The sequence below is a fragment of the Nelumbo lutea genome, chromosome 5, assembly GCF_056320005.1.
Source record: "Nelumbo lutea isolate HS-2025 chromosome 5, American lotus-T2T, whole genome shotgun sequence".
In the NCBI taxonomy this organism is placed as follows: domain Eukaryota; kingdom Viridiplantae; phylum Streptophyta; class Magnoliopsida; order Proteales; family Nelumbonaceae; genus Nelumbo; species Nelumbo lutea.
This window is the reverse complement of record NC_142688.1, coordinates 78,181,571-78,208,864: the sequence shown is the minus strand read 5'-3', so window position 1 is coordinate 78,208,864 and position 27,294 is coordinate 78,181,571. Positions and strand designations below refer to the sequence as shown.

At 38.7% G+C, this 27,294-nt stretch overlaps 1 protein-coding gene across 3 annotated transcripts in view; it reads left to right on the top strand.

Annotated features, from left to right (window-relative positions):
- LOC148853011 (uncharacterized) overlaps positions 1-27,294 on the top strand; it is a 91,642-nt gene that overhangs the window by 21,871 nt on the left and 42,477 nt on the right. For all 3 annotated transcript variants that reach the window (XR_016099388.1, XM_088945549.1, XM_088945550.1), the window contains 4 exons: positions 2,280-2,324; positions 9,044-9,151; positions 14,435-14,577; positions 14,668-14,791. Coding sequence is in view for 2 of the 3 variants with exons in the window: in XM_088945549.1 (XP_088801675.1) it covers positions 2,280-2,324; positions 9,044-9,151; positions 14,435-14,577; positions 14,668-14,791 (420 nt within the window). In the remaining variant the exon portion in view is untranslated. The remainder of the gene's footprint in view (positions 1-2,279; positions 2,325-9,043; positions 9,152-14,434; positions 14,578-14,667; positions 14,792-27,294) is intronic.

The following is a 27,294-nucleotide window of genomic DNA, read 5'->3' as shown; positions in this document are numbered from 1 at the left end:
CCCAATCAATGCTCGTGCTCTTTTTGACCTCTAAGCCCAAGCGCTTTGCCTCCTTAGTTGAGACAAAGTTGTGAGTCGCCCCTGTGTCGATCATGGCTTAGGTCTTCTCACCATTGATCAATGCCTCCACATACATCAGCCTTGACCCAGCCATGGTCTTGGCTGCCCCTTTATCCAGCCCCTTCAGCTTCTTAACACTGCAAAGTAACTGTAGTGACTCAATCTTGGCCTCCCCATGGGCATCTTCTTGCTCTTCCTCCTTGGCTATAAGGTGGTTGAAGACTTGCTTCTCGGGGAAATCCCTAATCCTGTGTGCTTCTTCACATAGGAAGCACTTGAGTAGCTTCTTCTCTGTGCCCTTAATTTTGTCTCCCCAACTGCTACTCTTTCCATCCTTCTGGGCTTGAGAGAACTTGGGCTTAAACGATTCTTCTTGTGCATAGGCCTCATCTCCCCCACCTTTACCTTGACCCAGTTTGGTGGGTTGGTCTTTGGCATCCTTCTCGTACTCAGTTAACTGCTCAGCAACGGCCATGGCACTGGCCACGTCTTGAACGCCACGGTGCCTTAACTCTTGCTCTGCCCATGGCTGAAGGCCTTCCATGAAGTGGAACAAGAAATCCTTGTCTGTCATGTCAAGTACCTCTAGCATGAGCGTGGAGAATGCCTTCACGTAGTCCCTTAGAGTACCTGTATGCTTGAGGTGCCTAAGGTTTTTCCTAGCAAGGTACTCCACATTCTCCAAGTAGAATTGCTTCTTGATTTCTCTTTTAAAATCCTCCCAAGTGTTCATGGTGCATGTGCCACGTTCAACATCCATGCACCGCCTACACCACTATAACATGGCAGTGTCTACTAAGTGCATTGCTGTAGTACGTACCTTGGCCCTCTTGTCCTCAAGGCCAACTATTTCAAAATACTGCTCCATCTGCCATATGAAGTTGTCCAGCTCACGTGCATCTCGCATTCCCTTGAATGGTTTGGGTTTAGGGGTCTTCACCTTCACCACTTCACGAGTTGGGGCAGATAGTCCTCCATTGGCCTTCACCCTCTTCCATAAAGCGTGATCTGCCTGCATCTCCATATTGGCTTGATGCTTGGCAATAGTCCGCTGCTAGGCCTCCATTTGGCCTTGATACTCTCTGTGTAAGGCCTCAATGGTCCTAGTAATAGTACTATTCATGACCTCCTCGGACTTGACTAGCTCCTTCTCAAAGAAGTCCAGGCCTTCATTAAGCTTCCGGGGATGCCTCCCGGTTCTTACTACATGCTTGTTCTTCTTGTTAGGCTCCATCTTGGTTACATCAATCCTTGTGGCGCCCTCCACTTCAAAGGCAATGTCCTTCCCGTCCCTAGCCATGTGCTCAGTGCTGATGAGGCTCTAATAACACTTGTCACGGACCTAGATTCTAGCGTCTTGTGCTACACTTGGGCAGCAGTTCGTCGCTCCTCAAGTCAGCTTTCCCGACTTAGAGCACTCTCCTGGCTCCTAAGACCAAGTAGCTTACCAACTTGTCCCTCACACTGAGGCACACACTTAGGCAACAAAGGCACAAAGAGCACAAGGAAAGAGAGTTGGAGAACTCAAAAGAACTCTTTGTATTGCTCAAGAGAGGGATACAACACTTGATTGCTTGGTTGCTTCCTTGCTTGCCTGATTGAGTGCAAATGACGGAGGGGGTCCCCTTTTATAGGCACTTCCACCTCCTTAAAGGATTTCTCTGGATCATGAATGTTCTAGACTTGCTTCTAGACTTCTCCTTCTAGACTTATCTTAGTTCCCTTGGATACATGAATGCTCTAGAAATGTTCTAGAAGTATGTACAAAGTTCAAGGGTGTTCATGATGCTTCTAGAATGCTTCTGGAATCTCCTTCAACTCTCTTGAAGTGTCTCTGAAAGCTTCTAAAGTGTTCCTGAAACCTCCTCCGTCAGTCCTTTTTCTAGTAGGGGCGAGTCAATCTTGTCACCTTGTGACACGCCGCTGCATATAAAGGATATATAAAACCTCCAACACTTAACCATGACAATCTGAGTCTGGAATGACCACCTTGCTTTATCTGTAGTTTGATCCGATGTCTAATGACCAACTTAGCTGGAATTATTGGATGCCTTGGCTGATGGTTTGGTTACCTTTATGTATTTTGTTCTTGAAATTAGGCTTACATTTCTAATTGTCTCACATGAGTTCTTGTTTTAATCAGATTTTATCTGTTGTTTAACATTTTGTCTGATAAAACGTGGAGTTAGGCCTTCTGAAGCTTATCCCTTGCTATTCAGGTTTTTGAGCAATCACTACAATGTTCTTTCTCAAGCATTGAGGAGGTAAATAAAAACTTATTGACCTTGTTGGCTTGTTTTTATAAGTTAGATTTTCAAACTTGTTACACTGCATGTATGGTAATGTTTTATTCTTCACTTCTTTCTTTGTGTCATAATTCATACTAACGTGTCTGTTAGCATAGAAGTTATTGGTTATTATGCAATTTTATAATCTTTTGAGGACCATTTACTAGATTTGTCATACAGAATAAATGTTGTGTGTTTAATTGATAGTTGTTCCATTGGAGTTGATTGATAGCACAATCAAGGATAGTGAGCCTTTGGTTATTTGGATTACAGCATCTTTACTTTAATATATGGACTAGAAGAAAGGGATTTTAGGAGAAATTTGGCAGAGTATCTCATTATGAAGGATCTTGAGATTGAGTTGGTTAGAGTAAAGGAACTTTTCATATGCTGATGATCAATTCATTACAAATAGTGTATCATTGAGTTGCTGAGAAAGGAACTTTAGGATGGTTTATTCATAAACAGAGGGCCTTAATTGGATCAATATAAGAAGAGAGTAATTAAGGGTTTTGATAGTTGAATGTGATGGTTCTAGAATATGTGTTGCCTCTGATGGATGTATGAGGATGGATGCTGTACTGTGATTGTATTAATAACATGGCTATAAGAAATGAGTACAAACCCCTGGGGCATAAGTGCCAAGGGCAGCCCTAGCCCAAAAAGGGAGTCTGCTCCAAAAGGCATCAAGAATATAGGAATAATGAGCTTGACATTTTAGGATGCCATTATGGTTAAGTTTTTGCTACAATTGAATTGGTGGTTATTGGAACCCATCTGAATGAGGAATTCAGTCTGGCACTCAGACATAACACACATCTCTAATCTGATCATGGAGCACACATGGTTCTCTAGAAGTCTCTGATCCAATCAATTGCAATTTAGTTCTGTTTCTCAATCATGATTCCTTTGCACAGATGGATGGTAATTCTCATCCATCAGGTTCTTCAATTGTGTTTGCTACATTAGGTAATTAGTCCCTTGTTATCTTGTTTTGACCTCTTGTTCGATTATTGATGTTAGGGCATTGGATCATATGGTCAATACAAAGTCACCATAGCCAATGAATCCCTTGCTTGTCTTTGAGAAGTGTAAATTGAAACTTAGTGATGTAGGGCGGGTAGGGGTCCTTCCAACTTAGGATCTAACGGAGGGCTTTGTGGGGTGAATGAGGTGCTGTGGCTGATTAGAGATGAAGACAATGGATGAAAAGTATGTAGACGCCTGCTATCACTTAGAAGGAGAAACAGGTAAGAGGAGGGGGCAAAAAGAGAAAAATTTCTGGAAAGAACCAGAATTCACTAAATCAACTGTTTTTTTTTTTTTTGGACAAATCACTCTTCAACTCCCATTACAATGGCTCTATTTATAGACTTATTAACTGGGATGTCCCCATACAGACTCCTATCTGGACTAGGAAATTGACCGAAAACAACTCCTAATTGCTTTAGAACCAAGACAAATCAATAGATGACCTATAAAGACACTCCAATGAGGACTGCAATTACTAAAACAACTCTATTAACACTTTTTTAATTCTACTAAAATAGTAATTATGAGATGTGCTATAAATAGTAAGCCAGAGAATTACCATGAATAGTAATTTCAAAATGAATATATAAAAAACAGAATCATGCTCTTAAGACATCAACAAGTGAAAAATAAGCAACTAAAAAAAACTGAAACAATCTTTTGTTTGGAATATTGGTTTGTTCCCCATAAATTCTTTCCTTGCTTCTGCGTCTGCATCACTTAGTGATCATATTCTCTCACTTCTATACTCTATTCACTTTGTTTGGCTGTCAATCTTTTGTTTGCAAGTTGCCTTACAAAACAATTAAGTTATTATGTAACATCCATTCTTGATGATGTTTGCCTATTGCTATTTGGGAAGTGTAATCAAAGCATCAACTAGTTGACCAACCAGTCAGGTGAGGGCCAGAGGACTGCATCACTAACTAGCTGGCGAATTCTCATGATGCATTTGCCTAGGACAACTGAGCATCAGTTCAGTCGACTAGTGACTAGTCTACCTAGTCCACCATAGAATTATTTTAAGCTTTATTTATTTGTATCTCTTTTCTCTAATTATTAGAAATAATATATAATATGTTTGCATTTTGTTAATTCATGATATTACTTCAAACATTTGTGATGGAAGATGGAGCAATATTGGATGATTGCATATAAAATAGAAAAAAAACTTAAAATAAAAGGCAGTGGAGTAGTTTTTTTGAGAAAGAACACAATGTAAAGTTATATTAACTGGTCCAAAAGAGGGAACATTCCTTATACAGTAAGCTGCTATACAAGTATAGGCATTTTCAAACAGTAATGATATGCTAAATACAAAAAGTTATACAGCATAAGAAGAAGAAGAAGCTGAATTTGTCCAAGAAATGACTTTTACAGAGATGTTTTGGCAGATTTCATCCAATTGAGATGCTTTGCTGCTGAAGACCCTGCTGTTTCTCTCTATTCAAATGCACCAGAGGGTGGCTGCAGGGATTAGATGCTGGGATGCCTTAGATTGGGGATGCAGATTTTGTGCTTGACAGCTTTGAAGGCTCCCAGAGCTGACCTTGGAAAGACCCAACTTATATCTAAGCTTCTTAGTGGGCCCAGATCTGTCAGCTTATTTGGTAGTGGAGGAATAGGTGATTCCACCGTCTCCAGCTCTAGGTTACAGAAAACACAGGTGGAAGAAGTAATCTTCATACATCTTTTGGTAAGATTTTCCAGAGTAAGAGACTTCCTGATGGCTGCAACCCAAACATGGAAGGCAGTCTTTCAAGTTAATTGTAATTAGTGATATGTTGGTATAGAGCTGCCACAAAGGGCAAATCAGTCAAGGCGTTGTACTCTTTCTTTGGAAGACGAAGCTTGTGATTCCCTATCCTAGATTTTGCTTTGTTTGCAAAACAAAGACTGTAAACTTAAGGTTCAATATCATTCCTTTTTTCCATAATTGTAGTCTATATTACTGAAATTTAATTAATATCTTAAATTTTGAATATATCTTTTTTTATCAAGAAGGCAATACCTATGCATTGACTAGTCATCACATCGGCTGATGATTTCAAAATGAATAGTCATCCTTTCACTGCATTGATAGCACTGTGGGTGACTGTTTGTATGCCCAGGGTTCTAGTGCTTAGCACTGTGGCTGACTGTTAGTATGCCCAGGGTTCTAGTGCTTATCATTCTCTGACAATTTATTTCTTACAATTCATTGTCCTCTTTCTATTGTGTGCATCTTTCTATTATTTCTTTTGTTGCTGTTCCTAAAAAGGTTTTAGGGGCTATTTCTCATTCTTAATTAAGGTAGCAATGAACCTTGAGATGGTGGCCCTATATTATAGTAAGACCTGAGAATTTGTTCAAAGTCCTTTGTGAAGAGAACCTTTTGGGTGTAAGTGGGTCTTGATTCTGAAACATGGAGCTGATGGCTTGATGAGGTTGTACTAGGTTAGATTGGTTGTCAATCTATTTGTGTATACATAATTGTAATCCATGCATTTATGAAATTCAGTGGATCGAATGCATGGAATCTGTTGTTTATGCCAAAGTTGTAGTTCAATATGCCCTATATTTAGTTGAAGTCTTTAAGGAATTTGCAGACAATCACACTATAAGCCCTGGAATTAATGCCACCTTTTTGGCCCTAATACCTAAGAAGATTGATGCCAACCACCCAAAAGATTTTAGGCCAATTAGTTTGGTGACAAGCATCTATAAAATTCTGGCTAAAGTGCTCTCATTGAGGATCAAAATAGTCCTCCCTTCTATCATTAGTGAAACACAGGGGGCGTTCATTCAAGGGCGACAAATAAAAGATCAGATCTTAATTGCGAATGAGTGTGTGGAGGAAATGAAAAGGTCTAGTAAGAGAGGATTCATTTGTAAATTGGATCATGAAAAGGCCTATGATTTGGTGGACTGGAAGTTTCTATTAGAGGTTATGCAAAATTGTGGGTTTGGGGACAAGTGGTGTAATTGAATCTTTGGGTGTATTAGTACTTGTCACTACTCTATTCTAGTAAATGGTATGGTGAGGGACTTTTTTCCAGCTTGCAGGGGTGTTAGGCAAGGGGATCCACTCTCACCCTTCCTTTTTACCTTAGTAGCTGATGTGATTAGTAGGATCATTACTAAGGCTGACAACGAAGATGCCATTAGGGGTTGGAGAATAGGGAGACACCAAGTTCCCGTCACCCACCTTCAGTTTGTAGATGACCTAATGATCTTTTGTGAAGGAGGTCTTAGCGAAAAGGTAGCAAACCTAAAGGAGCTAATAAAAGGTTTTGAAAGTATCTCTAACTTGAGAATAAATCTGGAAAAAAGCTGCATAGCGGGTATAAATTTGGAGGTAGGGGAGGTCGAGGCTATTGCGGAGTGTCTTGAGTGTTCCACTTCTGTTTGGCCTATGTCATATTTAGGGCTTCCTTTAGGGGCAAATCCTAGGGAGAGTAGATTGTGGACCCCAGTGATAGAAAAGTTTGAGAAAAGATTAGCCTCATGGAAGAGGAATTATATCTCTTTAGGAGGGAGAATTACCCTAATAAGAGCTACCTTGGCTAACTTACCTACGTATTATTTGTCTGTTTTTAGGATACCGGTTAGGGAAGCTAGGAAACTGGAGAAGTTGATGAGGGATTTCTTATGGGAGCCGGGACAAGAAAAAAAGGATCACTTGGTTAATTGGGAAATTGTGTGCAGAAGTAAAGAAGAGGGGTGTTTGGGACTTGGGAGGGTAACTAGAAAAAATCAAACCCTGTTAGGGAAATGCTTATGGCGATGGCCTTTGGAAAGAGAGAGATTGTGGCATGAGGTGGTGGGAAGCATTCATGGGAGGTCAGAGAATGGATGGGATGCCGGTGTATCGAGGCAAGCTAACCTAGTAGCACCTTCAAGGCTATTCACAACACCCTTCCTCAATTCCTCAATTTTATCAAGTATGAAGTTTGTTCTGGCAACTCTGTTCTTTTTTTGGGAGGATATTTGGGTAGGAGACACATCGTTAAAGGATTTGTTCCCTTCGCTTTTTTCTATTTCTTTGTACAAAAAAGAGGTGGTCTCAAAATTTGTCTCACCTTTGGGAACACCCTTAGATCCTATTTGGGGTTTTGGGTTTCGTAAAGGTCTTAGGGATGTTGAAATTGATTCTCTTTCTACTTTGCTTGGTTGTCTTAATCAGGTTTGTTTGGATCCCTCCAAGCCAGACAAGAGGGTTTGGACTCCTAGACCCAATGGAACCTTCACTTGTGCTTCTTTCTTCAAGTCCATCTCTCAACTTTCTACTCACCAACCCTTTCTGTCAAAAGAAATTTGGTGTAGGCCAGTTCCCCCAAAAATTATGGCATTTTGTTGGGAAGTATTCCATGGGAAAGTTAACACTTTAGATAACCTACAAAAGAGAAGACCTTTCCTCTGTATTTCTCCTAATTGGTGTATCATCTGTAGAGCTTACGGTGAGGATTGTTACCATTTATTAATATCTTGTCCCTTTTCTGTAGACCTTTGGGCTTGGCTACTTTCGTTGTTTGGGGGTAGTTGGAGTCTACTAGCAAAAGTTCACATGCTCTTCAACCATTCTACCTTTTATTGGCCTACAAAAATAGGGAGTATTATGTGGAGATGTGCTCATGCGGCTTTGATTTGGACTCTTTGGGAAGAAAGAAATCTTAGAATCTTTCAAGAAAAGGAAAGGAGCAGCCAGGATTTGAAAGACTGTGTGTTAAATAGGGCAATACATTGGCTGAAGACCTTGGAAATCTTTCATCAATTCTCCTTTAATGACCTCTGGAGAAATTTGTCAGCAATAGCGAGGTGTTCATCTCTAAAGGACATATCAATTACAAGCTGGTCTCCTCCATCCGAAGGCTCACTAAAGTTGAACTTTGATGGAAGTAGCATGGGTAATCCAGGTTTATCTGGAATGGGGGGTGCTTTGAGAAATGCGAAGGGAGAGATTTTGTTGCTTTACTCAGGTCCCTTGGGATTTGGGAACTCCATCAGGGCAGAACTCTTAGCTGCTGTACAAGGGGTGCAATTTGCAAACCATCTGGGGGTACAACAACTAATAATTGAGGGGGACTCCAAAGTGGTGGTGGGTTGGTTGAAAAATTCTGAAGAGGCTATGTGGCGATACAAGAATGAAATGAAGAAATTTAGTTGGTTGACAAGGAATATATTGGTCACTGTACAGTGGGTGGGGAGATCAGCAAATACTTTGTCAGATATGTTAGCTAAGCAAGGGGTAAATAGGGAAGAATTATTTTGGGCTCAGTTGTGATTCTTGTTTATCTTTCCTAGTTTACTTGTAAGTTTCAAGGAGGGGCTGCAGCTCGCGCCTCTCGCTGGGATGATGTATGAACTCACTCTAAATTTGTTTCTGAATCAATAAATTTATTATTATTCATCAAAAAAAAAAATTCAAAGAACTGCATGCTCATACTGTGTGCATTAAATGTTGTTGCTGCTGTACCCTATGAACCGCTTTTTGTTTTGACTGCAGAGTGATGAAATTGATAATTTCTGCCTTTAGATACTTTAGGCCTCTTACCATGCTATTTAAAAAATTATATTGTGGCAGTTTTGTTGGTTCTGCTCTTTTGAATTGCCTAATGTAAATTCTTTACTGGATTTTGATTAATAAAAAAATACTAACTTGTCAGTGGACCCTGCTATTGCAGTATCTGGATTTATTCCTCACTCGCGTGGATGGGTTACGGCGAAGAATTTCTCCAACTAATGCGTTGGAAGATGGCCTTGATTGTACAATGATCAGGGACACATTTCAGGTTTCCTTACTGTAATGCCAACACAAATTGTCTGGATCTTTCACTTCTGATTGCTTTTCATTGCGCTTGTTAATTTAAATCTCGAACTGTTTTATTGGAATTGTATTGTTTTTTGCCATGGAAAATATGCTGTATATTTCCCATGGAATTTTGTTGAAAACAAGAACAGTTCATTCACCTTCTTTCATCTAGTAGTCAATACTGTTGCTCTTTCTCTCCCCACCACACACACAAAAAAAAAAAAAAAACAAAAACAAAAAAGATGCTGCTACCTTATTTGTACTGTGGCATGTCCAAATTGTTTCAGTGGAGTTTGATCATTTTTGGGTTATTATGTGCATTGGGGGGTGGGGTGGTTAGAGTCATTCTCTTTTTCTTTTCTTCTCTTGTGATTTATGTATGGTGACTATTTTCATTGTGATTGCCGTGCTTCACAGAGACACCCTCTGTGTGGAATTTTCTGTTATGCAAAGCATCATTAGCCAAGATGGAATTAAGGGAGAGTTATCAAGTGAGCAACTCCACCTTTTAGTGGACTTTATCTGATTTTTAACAAATGCTTGATGGACTTTATCTGATTCATCAAATTCTCTATCTAAAAGAGGTGTTCTAAAAATCGGAGACCATATGAGATGGTCTCCCTGAACTTCAGGACGAATGGTAATTTCCTTAATATGCAACACGTACAACCTAGGACCTAGGTCATATTCCAGGTTTAAACCATTCATCTTTAGAAAACAGAAACCTTGTGCCTTCTTACCTCCTGATCACAAACTTGGTAAAACCAGCAAATATTTGGTGAAATTTAAAGATTCCTTTCCAATCAATCTGGGAACTCCTCCAAACAACTCCACTTTACATAATTGGTGATTGTAGGCCTTTGACTTGTTTTCCAAGTCGATTACAAAACCACCTTCTCTCTCCAACTCCTAGATCAGAAGCCTACAACATGCACCGGAAACTAGCTGTGTTTGGCATACTTCTAGAGACTTAATTCTGACGAATTTTGTGATTATAAGAATCAACTTTAAATTTTGATGTATGGAAAGTGCTGGAATTAAAGCGTCTTTTGGGCTCAAAATTCATTCTAAGAATTAATTTTTTGGTGCTAAAATTCAGCTTAAAAAACAAATCATTTTTTTCTGAAATCATTATTCAAATAGTTGGCTGTAACCAGTTGTAATCAGACCTGTGTTTTTGTAAGAAAAAAGCAGAAAAAAGAGAAAAGAAAGAGTGGGAGCAAGGGAGAAGAAAAGAGAAAGGATAGACAATGAAGAAAAAAGAGGTGCAGATTCTAATGGTTCTGCCACCCCAATGAATTGCTATTTATAATAGTCAAATAGAAGAGGTAAAAAGACAGGAATACCCCTTCTGCCTATATAAAAGAGAGGAACAAAACAAATAATAATAAAACATTTAAATTAAGTAATAAGTAGTGCAACCACAAACTAAATGTCTGTATCTCTACACAAATAGTGTTTCTTTGGAACAGAATTCCAAGCAAACATATCCAAAATTTTCCTATCCACCAAAATACCCCTTGAGTGCCTTTCTGCCTCTTCTTGCAACCCTCGAACCCACAAGGAAGAACTTAAGCCACCATCTTTATAAGGTTTTTTGGTAATAAAAAGAAAATTATATTAAAATAAAAAGAGAGAATACAAATTAGGGGTGTTCACAGGTCAGTTTGGTTTGGTTTTAGGCTGTTTGGCCAACTGAACTGATCTGGTTGGGATGAGGAGTTGGTCACTGAAAACTGACTGTAAAACCAGCCAACTCGGGTTGATCGGTTTGGATTGGTAGGTTCAAAAGATTTAATTTAAAAGATAAATTGATAAATTTAAATTAAAAAAATTGCAGCAGTGTTATTGAAAAATTAAATTTACTATAAAATATTTTAAACTAGGAAATATGGGAATTTCCCCACTTTCCCATATTAATAACTTTAAATTTAAAATATAAAATATCAATATATAATTGTATATCTATGGTTTGGGTCGGTTTACACACAGCCAAACTGAAACCGACCCGGCTTCCCAGGTTAGCATAATGGCTGAACTGAAACTGACCGAAAATACTAGAAAACCGACCAGACACCATTACAAAGCCCTAATACAAAGCAAGGTGACCCAGTAGTCACCTGGGAGAAAAAAAGATACAAAACTTCACCTCCAAACACCAAATCCAATCCCCTAAGAAAAATCCACACAAATCAGCCACAAAAAAAAATAAACCAAACATCCAAAAAGAGCCAATCCCCACTACAATAAGCAAGATACGAACAAACCCTACTATGGAGAAAACAAAAATGTCCAGACTCTCCAAACACTTATTTTAGAAATCTCTTTGTTTCTCCAACATATCTTCGTTGATTTCTTCACCTTCTAAGTAGGCCCTACTTCAAACAGATTCCCTTTTATCTGGCAAACACTTTTGTGACCTGGAGTGTTTTTAAGAATTTCCTGATTGTTGACCTGGAGTGTTCAAAACCACCAGCCCAATCAGCATCGTAATCCTGGTTTTGGCAAGAATGCAGAAGCTCAAGTGTATCAATCAAGTAAAAAAATGCAGAAGCTCAGGCATGCATCGCTGTTGGTGATGGGGGTGAAACCAGAAGCTATCCCTAGAGTGGTGGAAATTTTTTGCTTGATTAATATCTAAGCATAGTTGTCAAGGCGATGCCTAGGCGACAATGCACCCTTTGAGGCTCGCCTTGGCTAATCGCCAAACAGTTCTTTTCTTTGTATTATAAAATACTTTTTTATTCTTTATTTTTTGACATTATTATTTTTTAAACTAAAAAGTAGTAGTAGTAGTAGTAGTTGTTGTTGTTGTTGTTGTTGTAGTATGTAGGATCTATGTTTCCTACATAAAAAAATCCATCACCTAGGCAACGGATGTTTCCTACATAAAAAATCTATGTTTCCTAGTCCGCAGAAAACTGCTCTACCTGAGTTCTGAGGCCAGTTCTAACTCTCTGAAATGATCCAATTCCTGGTACCATAGAGCAGAAAAGGATTTTCAGGATGATTTTCTTAATAAAGATTGGGTTATCTATTTGGTGGAAGGTGAGGAAGAATAGTTTGATTTGTTGAGTATTAGGAGTGTGGTATGCAATGATAGAAAAGTAGGAGTTATCTCTTTGAATGTGGAAATCCTATTCATTGAAGAACATCAGGATGCTGGCAGGGACATTGTCAATATTGGGGGTAGCATGAAGCTGCAATAGAAATTAGAGTTGACTTTAAAGTTGGGGTTTGATCTGGCCTCATCCAGAAGGGTTGAGTTGACACATTAGGGGGAGTTGTTCCTCAAACAAATACAAAATAAATGCAGTGTATGTATCTTGAAGAAATGGCTTCATTCAGGTTAATGCAAAGAAGACCTGGTGGGGAATGAGCTATTTGAGGCTGACATAATCACTGTAGTGCTAAGATTCCTGGTGAAATATCTCCCAAGCAATGCCTAACTATAGGCAGGGTTGGAGAAAAGGGAAGAGGAACTGAAAAAGGCTGCGGATGTCCATGTAAATGAATTTTATCAGCTTTCCTCTCCTCTCTTCAAGGTAACTCTGTTAGTCCTATTTTTGGTACTAAAATTCCTGTTCCTCTGCAGACTTACTAGTAGCTAGTAGCCACTCATGAGTCATCTTTCCATTCTGGGAAAGTTCTTGGTGTGCGCCAGAATACTTTGTTACACTTATCCTTGATTGTACAACTTGAGTACAATTTAAAATTTTATTACTTGCCTTGTGTAATTCAGTAAAATAAGAATAGATAGATCAAATCTGATTTGAAATTAATAGAGTTCTGTAGTAGTGCAGAAGAAGAAGAAATTTTGAATAGAAGTGTAACTGCCGTGAGGTGCGTGTGCTCCATTCTTTTCATTATATGGTAACTATGCAATAAGAAAGTATTCAAGCATAATGAGTAAAAAGCTTTGGGATATAAGAATATGGTAGTGGAGGGGATTCAAAGATAGTTTTGGGGTAAATTGGAGGCAACAGCCAAGATCAAATATTTGCAATGAGAGAAATATTGAAATACAAAATTATCATCCAAGGTGGAAGTCAGCTTTAGATGGGTACCAACTGGCAAGGTAAGTCAATAGTGTGGGGCTACTGGTGCATTTCCATTTCCAGAAATTCCAGAGATGGCATAGGTGTGGGTATCCCATGTAATATGTTTATATCTTGTTTCCATATCTAGTTGTAGAAGCTAAATGTCATTTCTGAAGACTTATGTCTCACCAATTAAATTAACTTTCCAACATATATAATTATTTAAAACATTCCATTTTCCATATTTCAGAAGTGTTATGCTATAGAGTACATATAAAAGTGTCAATGCAGTATCTTGTGTTGTATCTGGCAAGTATGCATTTGACACCAGTACAGTGGACATGTACAAGTATGCACGCATAATAGGAAATAATCCATGTATTGTAAGATAGGTAAGATAGCTAACATCATGTACATAAACTATTCATTTTTGTCAATTATAAGCAAGGAGAAAGGGGTAAACATCATGTAGAAGTGTCTTTCAAGAACACATAGTGTCTGAATCCAACATGGGCACTTCAAGGGGATTAATGCAACACTAGCTAAAACAAACTTGATTTACTTGATATTTGAGGCAATTCAGTTCCTCTTCCTCCTAGAGTAGATGCTTTTGTGTGGTTAGAGGCTGTTGGAAAGAGCCTTGCTCAAGATCAGCTGAAATCATAGCATATAAACCTAGCCAGAAAGAGTATTGAAGAGATTCTTACTCAAAGATCATTAGTCTTCTCCACTGTACATATTCTTTTTCTTTTAAATTTTAATGATTTTATACTTTACAAGTAGTAACCACTTATTCATGCATACAACAAAAAATTCCAATGAAGATTTAGTGCTCCTTTCAGCTATGTGTCTATATATATATCGTGGAGTGTTGGGTGGAGGGGTTGGATTTGGAGATCGCAAGCTGGGTGCATTAGCTTTTGCAGTCTTGGCCAGAAGATATCTCTTTCAAAGCATGAGGGATCTTATTGGAGGATCACCCCCTTTGTTACTTTCTGGGGTATATAGGAGGAGAAAAAATTGAATGGTGTTCTAATGAAGTTTATAGTGCACAGGATTTGCAAGGTTATAGTGCACGAATTTCACAGTAATGAGATCTGATTGGGAAACGTTCAGTGAAGTTTGCATTGCTATAGTATTGTTTCTGTTCTGATTCTTTTAATATTGATTAGGTTAATTTGACTGATGTTCTTGAATTGTATCGTATGTATCATGTTCCACAGCGTGCCAAGGAATATCTCTCCCTACACCTAATGAGTAATGATAATTTATTGCATCTGCATGCTTATTGGGCTCATTTAGAGTTAAATCTTGCTAAGGATCCAGTTGCAGCTCGTGGAGTTTGGGAGAGCTTTCTGAAGACCAGGTTTGGTCCATACCTTGCCTGATCTTTTTAAGTTTGTGGCATTTTTACTTTATTTTTCTCTCTGCTTCTTAAATATTTTATGGTTCATAGTGGTTCAATGTTGGAAGCCTGGCAAAGCTATATTAGAATGGAAATTGAAGCAGGTCATATAAAAGATGCTAGGTCCCTCTACAAGAGGTGCTACAGTAAAAGATTTAGTGGGACTGGTTCAGAGGTATGCATAATACTGATACCTTCTTGTATTGCTTTACTCTTTTTTTTTGATGAATTTGTATTGCTTTACTCATTGTGACGTACGTATTCATAATCATTACCCTTCTGTTTATATATGCTGATACATATGGTTTGACTTGTGTATCAGCATAAGTCATACAAAAATTTGCAACTGGTTCGGAGATACACTTAAGATTGTTGCCTTACATGTTTGGTTGTTGGACGTGTCTGACAAAACCATCAACCATCAAATTGTAGTTTATGGTTGTGGGATAAGGATCTTTAGTTTTTGACACATGGTCCTTTCTTTGTGTCTTTTTCACTCTTTTGATACATTGAAGCTAATGGGTATGCGAAATAAGAAGAAAATGAAATATTGATAAAAAAAGAAGAAACTAAAATGATGAATGTGGAGATTTGATCTAAAAAAGTGAGTGTAATAAGACAAGTGCTGAACAAGAGCAAGAAAAAGGCGGGAGAAGAAAGGGAGAAGGGGAAGAGAGTCTATTAACATATGAAGTTTAACAGATCCATATGAAGGCCTATTAACATAAAGACATAATATGGCGACTAAAATATAAAAGGTACAAGTAAGAAGATTAAGGCCCAACCATTCCAGTCTCTCTATAGTCCCTCTCATGTTGAGCATAGATGGCAAACCATGCTCAGCTTGCTTACATAATTCTATAGCTTCCTCTTTGGAATTCCCTTAGTTAAGCTTAAGACACTTGGTAACTGTTCTTCAGAGGCAACAAATGGCAATCATACTTCACCTGAAGCTACTCTCTCCCATATGAAATGTCTTTCTACTTTAACATGCTTTGTCCTGTCATATTGAACCGGGTTATGAGTAATGTTATTGGTCGCTTAGTTATAGCATTACAATTATATAATATCATCGGGTTATCATAAATAATAACCAATTCCCCTAGGAGAGATCTAGCCCGCAACAACTCAAATACATCATGGGCCATAACACTGTATTCTGTCTCAATCGATGATCTAGCCACCACAAGTTGCTTCTTATTTATCCAAGAAGCAATGTTCCTCATTGATTCAAAAAAAAAAAAAAAAAGAAAAAGGAAAAAAAAAACAATGTTCCTCGCAACCAGAGCAGAATAACTAGAAGTGGATCTCTTGTGATCAGTGCAACCAGCTCAGCTTGCATCTGTATGTGCCTTCAACTTCATATGTCCATGTTTTGCAAAAAGATTATCCTTCCTTAGAGTTCCCTTAAAGTAGCATAAAACCCTTTCAATAGCCACCATATGAGTATCTTTGGGAGCTTGCATGGTCTGACTAACCACACTTATATCATATATCAAGATGAATCATGCACCGATATAATTACTTCCCAAGAAGTCTCTGGAATACTCCCTTATTAGCTAATAACATTTCATTATTGGTCGAGTACTTATGATTTAAACCTATAGGCATGGATGCAGGCTTAACTCCAAGTTTGCTAGTTTCAGTAAAATGGTCAAGGACATACTTCCGTTGTGAAATATACCTTACCTAGACTGAGCAACTTCTATTCCCAGAAAATATCATAACTCTCCCAAGTTCTTAATCTCAAAATCAGTATTAAGGAACTGCTTGAAGCTTTGAACTTCCTATAACTCATCACTAATAATCATAAATATCATCAACATAAACGATTAAAGATGCCACTAGAGAAGCTCTCCTCTTAACAAAGATTGTTGTCAAATTGAGTCTGTGTAACCAAAAGTGGCAAGAGTAACACAACCTATCAAACCAAGCCCTAGGGGACTGTTTGAGTCCATAAAGACACTTATTTAAATTGAGGAGGGACATCTACAACTACTAGACACAGGCCAGTGAAAGTGGGGGAGATGACGGGGGAGTTTGTGTAGGTGGAAAAGTGGAAGAAAGATTTCTCTGTTGGGAAGAAAAGATTCATCCTTTAAGAAGCAGAGCAAGAGGTGAAGCTACTCTGAAAATCAGAGAAAATAGAAGGGCTACAATTTTTAGTAGCTTGGAAATTCTGAGCTGGTTCAAAGGTTTTATTGACAGAGTGATTTTTGCGGTGAGAAAGCAAGGTTGAAACTTGAAAGAATGAACATTTTAGGGACGGTAAAAGATTCTTGGTGGAGAGCAGAACAAATAAAAACGGGTGATTCATTTCCATTATAGAGATATTTGGAAAAGGGAAGAAACAAATGTTGTAGTTACCTGAAAGAAAAGTCAAACAGGGCTGGGTGTTGCTGGATGAAGCCATTCAAGATTTTTTTAGTGGAATGTGAGCTGCCAAATAAGGTTGAAATGAAATAATGGAGAGGATTAAACAAGAAGAACAAATAGAAAATGGAAAGGATGTACTGCTCCTTGAACAAGAAGGACAAAGTTGATGATTGGAAAGAAATTATGGAGAGGATTAAGACAAAGGAAAAGGCCTTTCTCTTGGTGTTTTCTGAAAAAAAAAAGGTCTGCCAAAATTGGGAGAGGCAAATACTGAATGATTATCATTGAAACAGAGAAGGGAAGGATAAAAGTCATTGGGTTACCTTTCAATCTGTGGAAGAGGATTATCTTTGAGAAAATTGCAGTGCTTTATGGAGGTGTTTTAGAAGCTTATTGCATACAGAATTTGCACGCAGCATGGCTCAAAATCGTGGGGGTGAAACCAGAAAAAATCCCAGAGCTTTTGACTTGTTTTTTGGGGAACAGTGGAGAATAGTGTTGTTGCCATCAAACGCCAAAGTGACACTCTGGCTACTGGGCTCAAAGCAGGAAGCTGATGCTGACATGGATTGTTGGGTGCCATGTGGAAGCAATGGAGTGGAAAAAATGAAAGGTCGTAAAGAGGTTTTCATTTAGGAAAAGTTAGAGAAACTGACCATTTTTACTGTAATAGCCAATAATTTAAATTGTTTTGAATTTAATCCAACAACAGGGAAAATGTCTTATGTGGAGATCTTAAGAGCATCCTTATCCGATAAGTCACTTCGACCTGATGATGACCCTTTTGAAGTTTGCTCAATGGTTGAACCGCCCCTGCCTGAACCAGGTGCAAATAAGAAGAGAGAGCCGGGGTCAGGTGATTGTGTAAAAGAGAAAGTGCTGAACAAGGGAATCTCATTGGGGGATGGTAAGGTTGATTTGTCATTGCCGCATTCGATTAAGAGTGTTCACAGTCTGGTTTGGTTTGGTTTGGAGAAAATCTCGGACCGGACAAGTAAATTGCGGTAGAGAAATTCCCAAACGAAACCGAACCATTTTAGTATAGAAACCAAACCATTGTATTACGGTTTGGTCCGGATTCTAATACGACTTGAGCCCTTCTATTGGGTTTAACTCAATTAGAATGCCTAAATAATATGCATTCCTACATAAGTGACAAATATAAATCAAATATCAAATTGAAATGTTAACAAGTGTCACTAATTACTTTTATAGATAAAGTACATTGACACTTTCTCAAACATAAACAACTTTTTGGGCATCAAACTACAAGTCTATAAGTTCAAAATTGAAACAAATAACAATTATGTATGAAATGTTAAATGAATGTATACATACACAACATACACACACATACGCATATTTTTAAAATTTACAAAACCAGACAAAACCAGACAAAACCAACAAATTACGGTTTGAGAAATTCTCAAACCAAACCAAACCAAACCAAATTGTTTTAAGGCCAAACCAGACCAAACCGCCAATTACAGTTTGGTTCGGTGCGGTTTGGGGGTTTAGACCATATAATGAACGCCCCTACATTTGATACCTTCTGAACTAGTTCGAACCTTGCCAGTGAAAGCTTCAAACAGACTTGTCCTCCCTTATAGTTCCATGGATAGGATGGATCATAAACAAACAAAAAAGTAATTCCAGTGGGGGAAGTGTCAAACGGAGAACTCTTCCACTACGAAAAGACCTAATTTGTGGTATATTAGGGCTCATGGTGATGATTCTGATGAAGAAATGCATTGGGAGGATCTGAAAAGAGTTGGGTTTGGAACCACCTTTAAGGGGAGGCAGAAGTGGGAGGAGCTTCCATTGTCTTTGGTGAACTGAAGGTTGAAATGAAGATCCTATGCTGGATTGTAAAGGCTTTAGGGAGTTAAAAAACAGAGGATTATTAGAAATGTTTTAATGAAAGAGAGACCGTAGATTCCAATGTTATGAGAAACAAAGCTGTCTGAAGTGGATAGAAGGTGAATAAGAAGTATTTGGGGTATTGGAGGTTTGAGCTGGTGCTATGCCCCATCTTGGGGTGCATCAGGGAGATCCTGACAATTTGGAGAAACGAGGTGGAGAGTTGGGAGGAGCTGATTGGACAATACTTAGTCTCAATATAAGTTGATAATGTGGGAGACAGAAGGGAATGAGTCTTAATGAATGTGTATGGACCTAACTCATATGGAGATAAGGAATTGTTCTGGGAAGAGTTAACAGCTATCAGGGGCTTATGGGAGGAACCTTGGTGTTTGGGTGGTGATTTCAATGTATAAGATAAACAAATGAGACAAATAACCCAAATCATACTATAACTACCAGTGTGAGGAAGTTCAATGAGTTGATTGAATCCTTAGAGCTTAAGGAACCCAACTGTTGCAAGCATCTTTTCAGGAAATACCAGCCCTTTTCTTTATAGAAAAGGGAATCCATTGAGAGATTGTGAGCCCTTGCCCTAGAATATAATTTAGCTAGCACGTTGTGAATAAATTCATTTAAGGGAGAGGTTTTGCCTTCAAAATTCTGCTATTCCTCTCCATCCAAATTGTCCAAAAAACTGCTTCAGGAATCATATTCCATAAGAGAAGACCATTTCAAGAAAGACCTTCAATGTACTAGCTATTAAGGAAAGAATGGGCAGACCTTCAATGTGAATATTAGCCAGCACATGATTCCAGGCTTGCCTACCAACAGGGCAATGCAGCAATAGATGGTCTGCTTCTTCTTGTGAAAGATTGCAAAGAGGGAAGTTTGTTTAGGAAATTGTTATTCCTCTCCTTAAGACATATCTTTATTGAGGTATTTACCATGCATAACAGTCCACACCAGAAAAAGCCACTTTAGATGGCACTTTCTAAGCCTTGACTACCTTATGAGGAAAGTTGGGCCTTCTTAACAGTAGAGGAACATCAGGAAATAAGAGGGGGAAGTGAAGAGAGTAAGAAAGGAGAAGGTAGAAAAGAAGAAGAATGGTTGGCCAACAAAAAGAATTTACTGGTGGCGCCAAAATATATTAATATTTATAGGGCGACCATAAATAAAAGGGAAAAGTCCCTTGTGCCCTGCTGTAACTAAAGTACATTAACGACCATAAAATAAATTATTTTAAACAGACCAAACAGACCCTAATCATGCCCAACTCGTTACACAAATTATTGTGCCGCAAATGATGAAGATGTCCATAAGTTGTTCTCCTGAGTTGACATATGGAGTGCACACTTCTCCACTCATAAGTTTTTCTCTAATAAAATGCTTGTCCACTTCAATGTGTTTTATCCTATCATGGAGGACTAGATTACCAGCAATGTTGATAGCACCTTTATTGTCACAATAGAGTGACATAGGGTTGTTAATTGCAAAACCCAGTTCACCTAACAGGTTTCTTATCCACATGATTTCAGCAACTCCATGAGACATAGCTCTGTATTTTGCTTCAGCACTGGACCTAGACACCATAGTTTTCTTATTCTCCAAGTGGCCAAATTTCCTCCCACAAAGGTATAATGCCCATTGGTAGATTTTCGGTCATCGGCTGCCCCTGCCCAATCAACATTTGTATACAATTCCACCTTCAATGCCCATGTTTCTGGAACAACAAACCAACTCCTGGAAACTTCTTGTGGTATCTAAGGATCCTCTTTGTAGCTTCAAAGTGATCTGTCCTAGGATTGTGCATGAACTGACTAAGGACACCCACTGCATAAGCAATATCAGGCCTGGTCATAGAAAATATAAGAGTTTCCCTACAAGTCTCTGGAACTTCTTCACATCTTTTCAAGAACTCTCCTTGATTGTCTCCCAGTTGATGGTTAGGTTCTATTGGTGAATCAATTGGCTCCACCCCTAACTTGCCTGCATCCTCTAATAGATCTAGTACATATTTCCGTTGGGAAATAAAGATGCTCTTTTGTGAGTGGGCAGGTTCAATCCAAGGAAATAACATAAGGGTCCTAGATCTTTCACCTTGAATTGAGTGGCTAAGAATTTCTTTAGCTTCTGTATTTCAGTCTTCTAGTCTCCTATGATCACTATGTCATCAACATACACAATTATAGCTGCAATTTTCCCTTCACCTTTCTTCACAAACAGAGTGTGATTTGATTGGCGTTGTTTGAATCCCATCTGGTGAACAACTAAGTGAAACTTACTAAGCTAGGTCCGAGGTGATTGCTTCAACCTATATAATGACTTTTTTAACCTGCACACTTTCTGTGGCCTTTGGCGCAAAAATGTAGAGGTTGAGTCATGTACACTTCCTCCTCTAGGTCACCATTCAAGAATGCATTTTTAATGTCCAATTGGTAAAGTTCCCAGTCAAGATTTGCTTCCAATGAAAGGAGAATCCTGATATAATTCATCTTGCCTACTGGAGCAAATGTCTCTACATAGTCTACTCCATATACCTGTGTAAACCCTTTTGCCACCAATCTGGCATTGTACCTTTCAACTGTATCATTAGCCTTATGCTTCACTGTGAACACCCACTTGCATCCCATTGGTTCCTTCCCTTTAGGAAGATCCACCAACTCCCAAGTGCAATTTTTTGCAATGCATCAATTTCTTCCTTCATTGCATCTGTCCATTCAGGTTTGGATAAAGCTTATGCCACATTCTTAGGGATATATACACTGTCAATGGAAGAAATGAATGCACGATATGAAGGTGAAATATTTTTATAGGACACAAAGTGGGAGATAGGATGATTAGTAGTACAAGATCTAACACCCTTTCTCTTAGCAATATGAACATCAAGATCATTAGTAACAAGGGGATCAATATTAAGAGGTTCAAGCATATTAATGGGAACAAGTGTATTTGGCTGATGAGGAGAATCTACCTTTGGAGAATTCAATGATGTTGGTTGCATAGTTGTAGGTTCCATGGCTCTTGAACTCTGTTGGCTCTTCTGGCGGCGAAGAAAAACATGAAATTGAGGAGGATTAGGAAGAGGAAGTAATTGAGTTTGAGTATGTGTGTGTTTTTGCTCAACCCTATTCTCCCCCTGAGGAGAAATCGAGAAGAAAGGTTGACTCTCAAAGAAGGATATATCCATGGAGACATAGTACTTGTGTGAGGCGGGGTCATAGCAACGGTATCCCTTTTGAGATAAAGGGTAACCAAGAAAAACACAAGGAATGACACGAGGATCGGGTTTATCGTGAGTATGGGACAAGTCATGAATGAAGCAATGACACCCAAAGACACACATTGGAATGGGGGACAATGGAGTTGTAGGAAACAAAAGTTGATGTGAGGCCTTGTACTCTAGTAACCGAGATGACATACGGTTGATGATATATGCAATACACATAACAACATCCATCCAAAAGTATTTCGGAAAATTCATATGGAGTAATAAACCACGAGCTACTTCGAGAAGATGATGATTTTTTCTTTCAGCAACACCATTTTGCTATGGTTTCCTAGCACAAGAGCTTCGATGAAGAGATCCACACGAAGCAAGGAACTCCGTGAGATCCCTATGGAAGTACTCTTTTGCATTGTCCGACTAGGAAGTATGAATTTAAGTTTGGAATTGAGTGAAAATCATGCATTGGAAGTCTTTCACAATCTTTAGCAATTCATCTCTAGATTGCATAAGATAAACCCAAGTATATCTAGAGTAGTCATCAATCAAAGTAATGAAATACTTGTATCCAGTCTTAGTAGGTAGAGTAAGTAGGGCTCCAAACATCAGAATAAACAATATGAAACGGAAATTCAGATCTTTTATTTCTAAAGGGAAAAGAACTTCTACAATGTTTGTTCAATTGACATGTCTGGCATTGCAACTCACTAACTGGCAAAGACTTAAATAATTCTGGAAACATAAGTTTTAATGACTTAAAGGAAAGATGACCAAGACGACTATGCTATAAGTAGGCTTGATTCTTAGTAGATGAACTTAAGAACTTTGTAGCTATAAGACCAGCTTTAATCTCCAAAACGTATAGACCATCCACCATTCTTCCTCTACCAATCGTCTTGCCCAAAGCCAAATCCTGAAACACACATGATGGGAAGAAAGTAACTGAGCAATGCAAGGAGTGAGTAATACTGCTAATGGAAAGTAAATTGATAGGTAATTTAAGGACGTGCAACACATTAGAGAGGGTAAGGCCGAATGGAAGAGATATGATTCCTTCGCTGGCTATGGTGGAGAATGAACCATTAGCCAGTCTCACCTTATCTCTCCAGAGAGGTGGTTGTATGTTTGAAATAAATTTGACTTAGCAATCATGTGGTTTGAGGCTCAAAAGTCAATTATCCAAGGGAATTAAATGTATGAGATGACGCATGGAAAGTAGTGGTGGTGTTACTTGATGTAGATGCTAAGGAGGTAGTAGTAGGACCAGAATCCATATGGTGAAGAGTCCTACCATATAAATCCAAATGGTCATGAAAGGAGTTAATAATCTCATCCTTGGGGTTAGAACTAGGGTGTTGCTCTTGAGGTACCATGGGACTAGTCTCTTGAGATGCCACATTAGCTAAGTTATATTTTTTTTGATTTTGTTGGATCGTCTTACTCTAGTCAGTTGTTGATTTCTTACTGAATTCTTGTGCCCATTTAGGTTTCCCATGGAGGTCCCAACATGTATCTTTAGTGTGCCTGGTCTTTTGACAGTGAGTGCACAAAAGTTTACTCTTGTCGTCCACTCTCTTTTGAGAATAATCCTTCTTAAAGGAGCCTCTGGCATTTGAATCTGTACCTCCTCGAACAGCTAGGGCAACCAGCTCCCCCTCTGTACATTTCATCACACTTCTTCTACTCTCTTTAGATTGAACTAAGGCATAAACCTCCTGAACTGTACCGTAATAGACTCATATGAAGGGTTCAACCCCAAAAGAAAAGCAAATACTTGTTGCTGAGAAACAAGTGACTAGAGCAGCAATACTTTGGACAGTTTAGGAGGAAAAGAAATGATAAAATATTTGAAGGAAAAGAAAAATGCAACGAAGCTTTAGTTGAAACAATAACATTGAGGGTGGCACATTGGGTAAAAAGCTTGAAGCTGTTTGCAGCTTTTAAGATTGAAGTTTTTTTCAGGGTTTGGGGACTTATTGCTGCCTCATCATCTATGAGACAACAGTTTTTTGAGGCTTGGTCTCCTCTAGCAGATGGTTGGAAGAAGCTGAACTTTGATGGGAGTTGTGTGGGTAACCCAGGCCCTTCAGGCATGGGGCCATTAGAGATGAAAATGGACTCATTATTGCTTTGTACTCCGGTCTTGTGGAGGACAGTGATGTGGCAAGGGCAGAGTTTCTAGCTGCAGCATATGGGGTTGAGAAGGATAAAGAGTTGGGTATTAACAGACTAATCGTTGAGGGAGACTCAAAAACGATGATAAAATGGTTGTAGAAAGGGTAAGGGGTGTCATGGAAGTTGAAGAATGATTTTCGAAGATTTAAATGGATGCCAAGGAACATGTCAATTCAAGTGGGATGGGTTAGGAAATCTGCCAACAATTTGGCAGATAGCTTAGCAAAGCAAGGGGTTCAAAGAACACATATGTTTTGGGCACATTAGTAATTCTGTCCGGGGTCATTTTACTTAGCTGATTTCTTTCACAGCTTCTTGTTGTATCCTAATGTATTCTAAAGTTTTCTAATTAATGAAAATTTTTTCGAAGTTATTGATAAAAAAAAGAAGAAACAAGTGACTTGTACGCCCTTGCATCTTCATTGCATTTCCTATTCACATTTTGATAGTGATCCAGTTGCTTCCAGATTGATGTCAGATCTGAGTAGTACACTGAGAGACTTTTCTCCCCCTGCTTGCAAGTAGAGTTCAACTTGTAGTTGGTATATCTTGGCATAGTGCCTTTGCTGAATAAGTAGATTTTGCTTGTTTTCATATTTCACAAGCTGTTTTAGCTCACATGAAACTAGGAAATAACAGGTCATCCGTGTCCTACAGTCAACCCTTTCATAGGTATAGGATCACACACGATCCAAGAAAAGGTCTAAACCTCACAAATTTCTGACAACATTTAGCAGATCAGATTCATTGAATTTTCTCTTGGTACATGACCAAGAAAGATAAGAGAAAAAAAATAGGAAGTTTTTTGCTAGTCGTAGGTCAGTTTTTTGTTCTCAGTCAGATGAAGACAACGAGTTGAAGTGGGAGAACTTTGTTTGATTTGCTCTCACATCTAGTAGACTTGCTCTGGTACCATCTTAACAGTAGAGGACCAGTAGGAAATAAGAGGGAGCAGGAAATAGGAATATTGGAAGGAGAATAAGATGACTGTTCTTCCCTTAACTCATTTGAAGTAGAAGGAGGCTCAAAAGAAGACTCAACTGGGATAGGAAGGGGGAGAGCAAACAACTATGACAAATTCTCCCCCTTTGGACCCTGCCTCTCTAGAGAAGGATCATAGAAAGAAGAAGACTCATAAAATGTGACATCCATTGAGATAAGTTGGGTTCCAAACTTTGGATCAAAACAACAATAACCCTTTTGTGTGGAGGCATAACCAAGGAAAATGCACTTGTGGGCCTTTGGTTCAAATTTATGCCTCTGGGTACTTGGAACGTATACATAACAAGTGCAACCAAAGACACGGAGTGGAATAGGAAAAAGGTCCTTGCCCGGATGAAGGAGACTTAAAACCCAATACTTTGGATGGCGTACGGTTGATTAGGTAGGTTGCAATGAGGACAACGTCCCCCCAAAATCTTGTAGGGACATGTGAGGCAAACATGATACTTCTTGCAACTTCAACAATGTGCCGGGTTTTTCTATCAACAACTCCATTCTGTTATGGAGTCGTAACACAGGAACTTTGGTGAATAACCCCCAAATCAATGAGATAATAGGTTAGGATTTTTTCAAAATATTCTTTTGCATTGTCGGATCCGAAAATTTTGATTCTAGTATCAAATTGGGCTAGAACAAATTCATGGAACTGCCTCACAAGTCTAGGAACTTCATAATGGGACTTCATAAAAAATATCCAAGTATATCATGAAAAATCATTAATGAACAAGATAAAATATTTATAGCCACCCATATAGGGTAAGTGGTAAGGTCCCCACACATTAGAGTGCACGGTTTCAACATCATTAGTACTTTCCTAGGCAATAGTTTCCATCAAGTCAATTTCTTGCCAAAGAGATTTCAGCATTGAGAAATAAACAACTAAAGGTCTCTCCCCCTGCCTTAAATTTTTCACATCATTCCTTAGCTTATATGCCCTGGCTACATTCAGTTTCTGAGAATAGGTTTCAGCAATACTGTCCCATATTTCCTTTGCTGAATTCATTCATAAATAGTGTTGACTGATTTGAGGTTGCATTGAATTTACTAACCATCCGATTATAGTGTAATTTTCTTGCACCCATTTTCATAGGATGGATCATCTTCCGAGGGAGCTTTCTTGCTCTCGGAGATATACCCCCACTTGTCTCCACTGCAGACATGAATTTTTACTGATTGTGACCATGCTAGATAATTGGTTCCATCTAGCTTGACTGTGGTCACAACCAGTAGAGAGTCAACAGAGGCCCCTAGAACCTATCCGGATTCAACAACATGCTTGTTTTTAACTTCTGAAGGATCCATCTTCTTAAAACACTCCAAAAGTAACTTCTAACTTCAATTAACAATCAATGAAGACAAGAAAAAAATGTGTTGTGAATCAACCTCTATGTAGCCGTACTTGTTAATTGCGTCACACCCGGAACTCGAGAGAAACAGAAAAAACCTAGCTGCACCTTGTAGACTTCACAGAACATTGAGCAACTTGAATCAATCTTCAAGATGAAGTACAAGAAGTCTTTCAATCACTGAGCACCAAGGTCAAACTCCCTGTGGGGCCCGCAAGAAGATTTCTCTAGTTAATTAGGGTTTCGGGCAACACACTTGATACTGTCAAAGTGACGACAAGGATAGCCTCATTCTCTCCAAAAACTACTAGCAATTGGGCTGGAAATATTTTCTTTAACTATTCATTCGATTCAGTTCTCCATACACACTGTGTATGGGAAGAAAGAGGGGAAAAGAGAGAAAAGGAGAGCCCGCTCTGATAGCAAGAAGAAAAACAACCTTCTGAAATAAACAGACTGTTAAAAATGGTGCAGAAAAGTGATAGAGAACAGCAGAAACAGAGAATCAAGAAGAGAGAAGAGGAAGAAGAAGGTGGTGGCAATAAGGGTTCAGAGAGAGATTTTCGAATTCTTATCCTCTTTTACACCCTAATTCCTTTTCATTAACTTAATTTCAGTAATTACAGAGAGGCCCTTAACTGGGCGAATAATTTAAAATAGACATAACATAAGTAAGGCCCACGTTGAGGC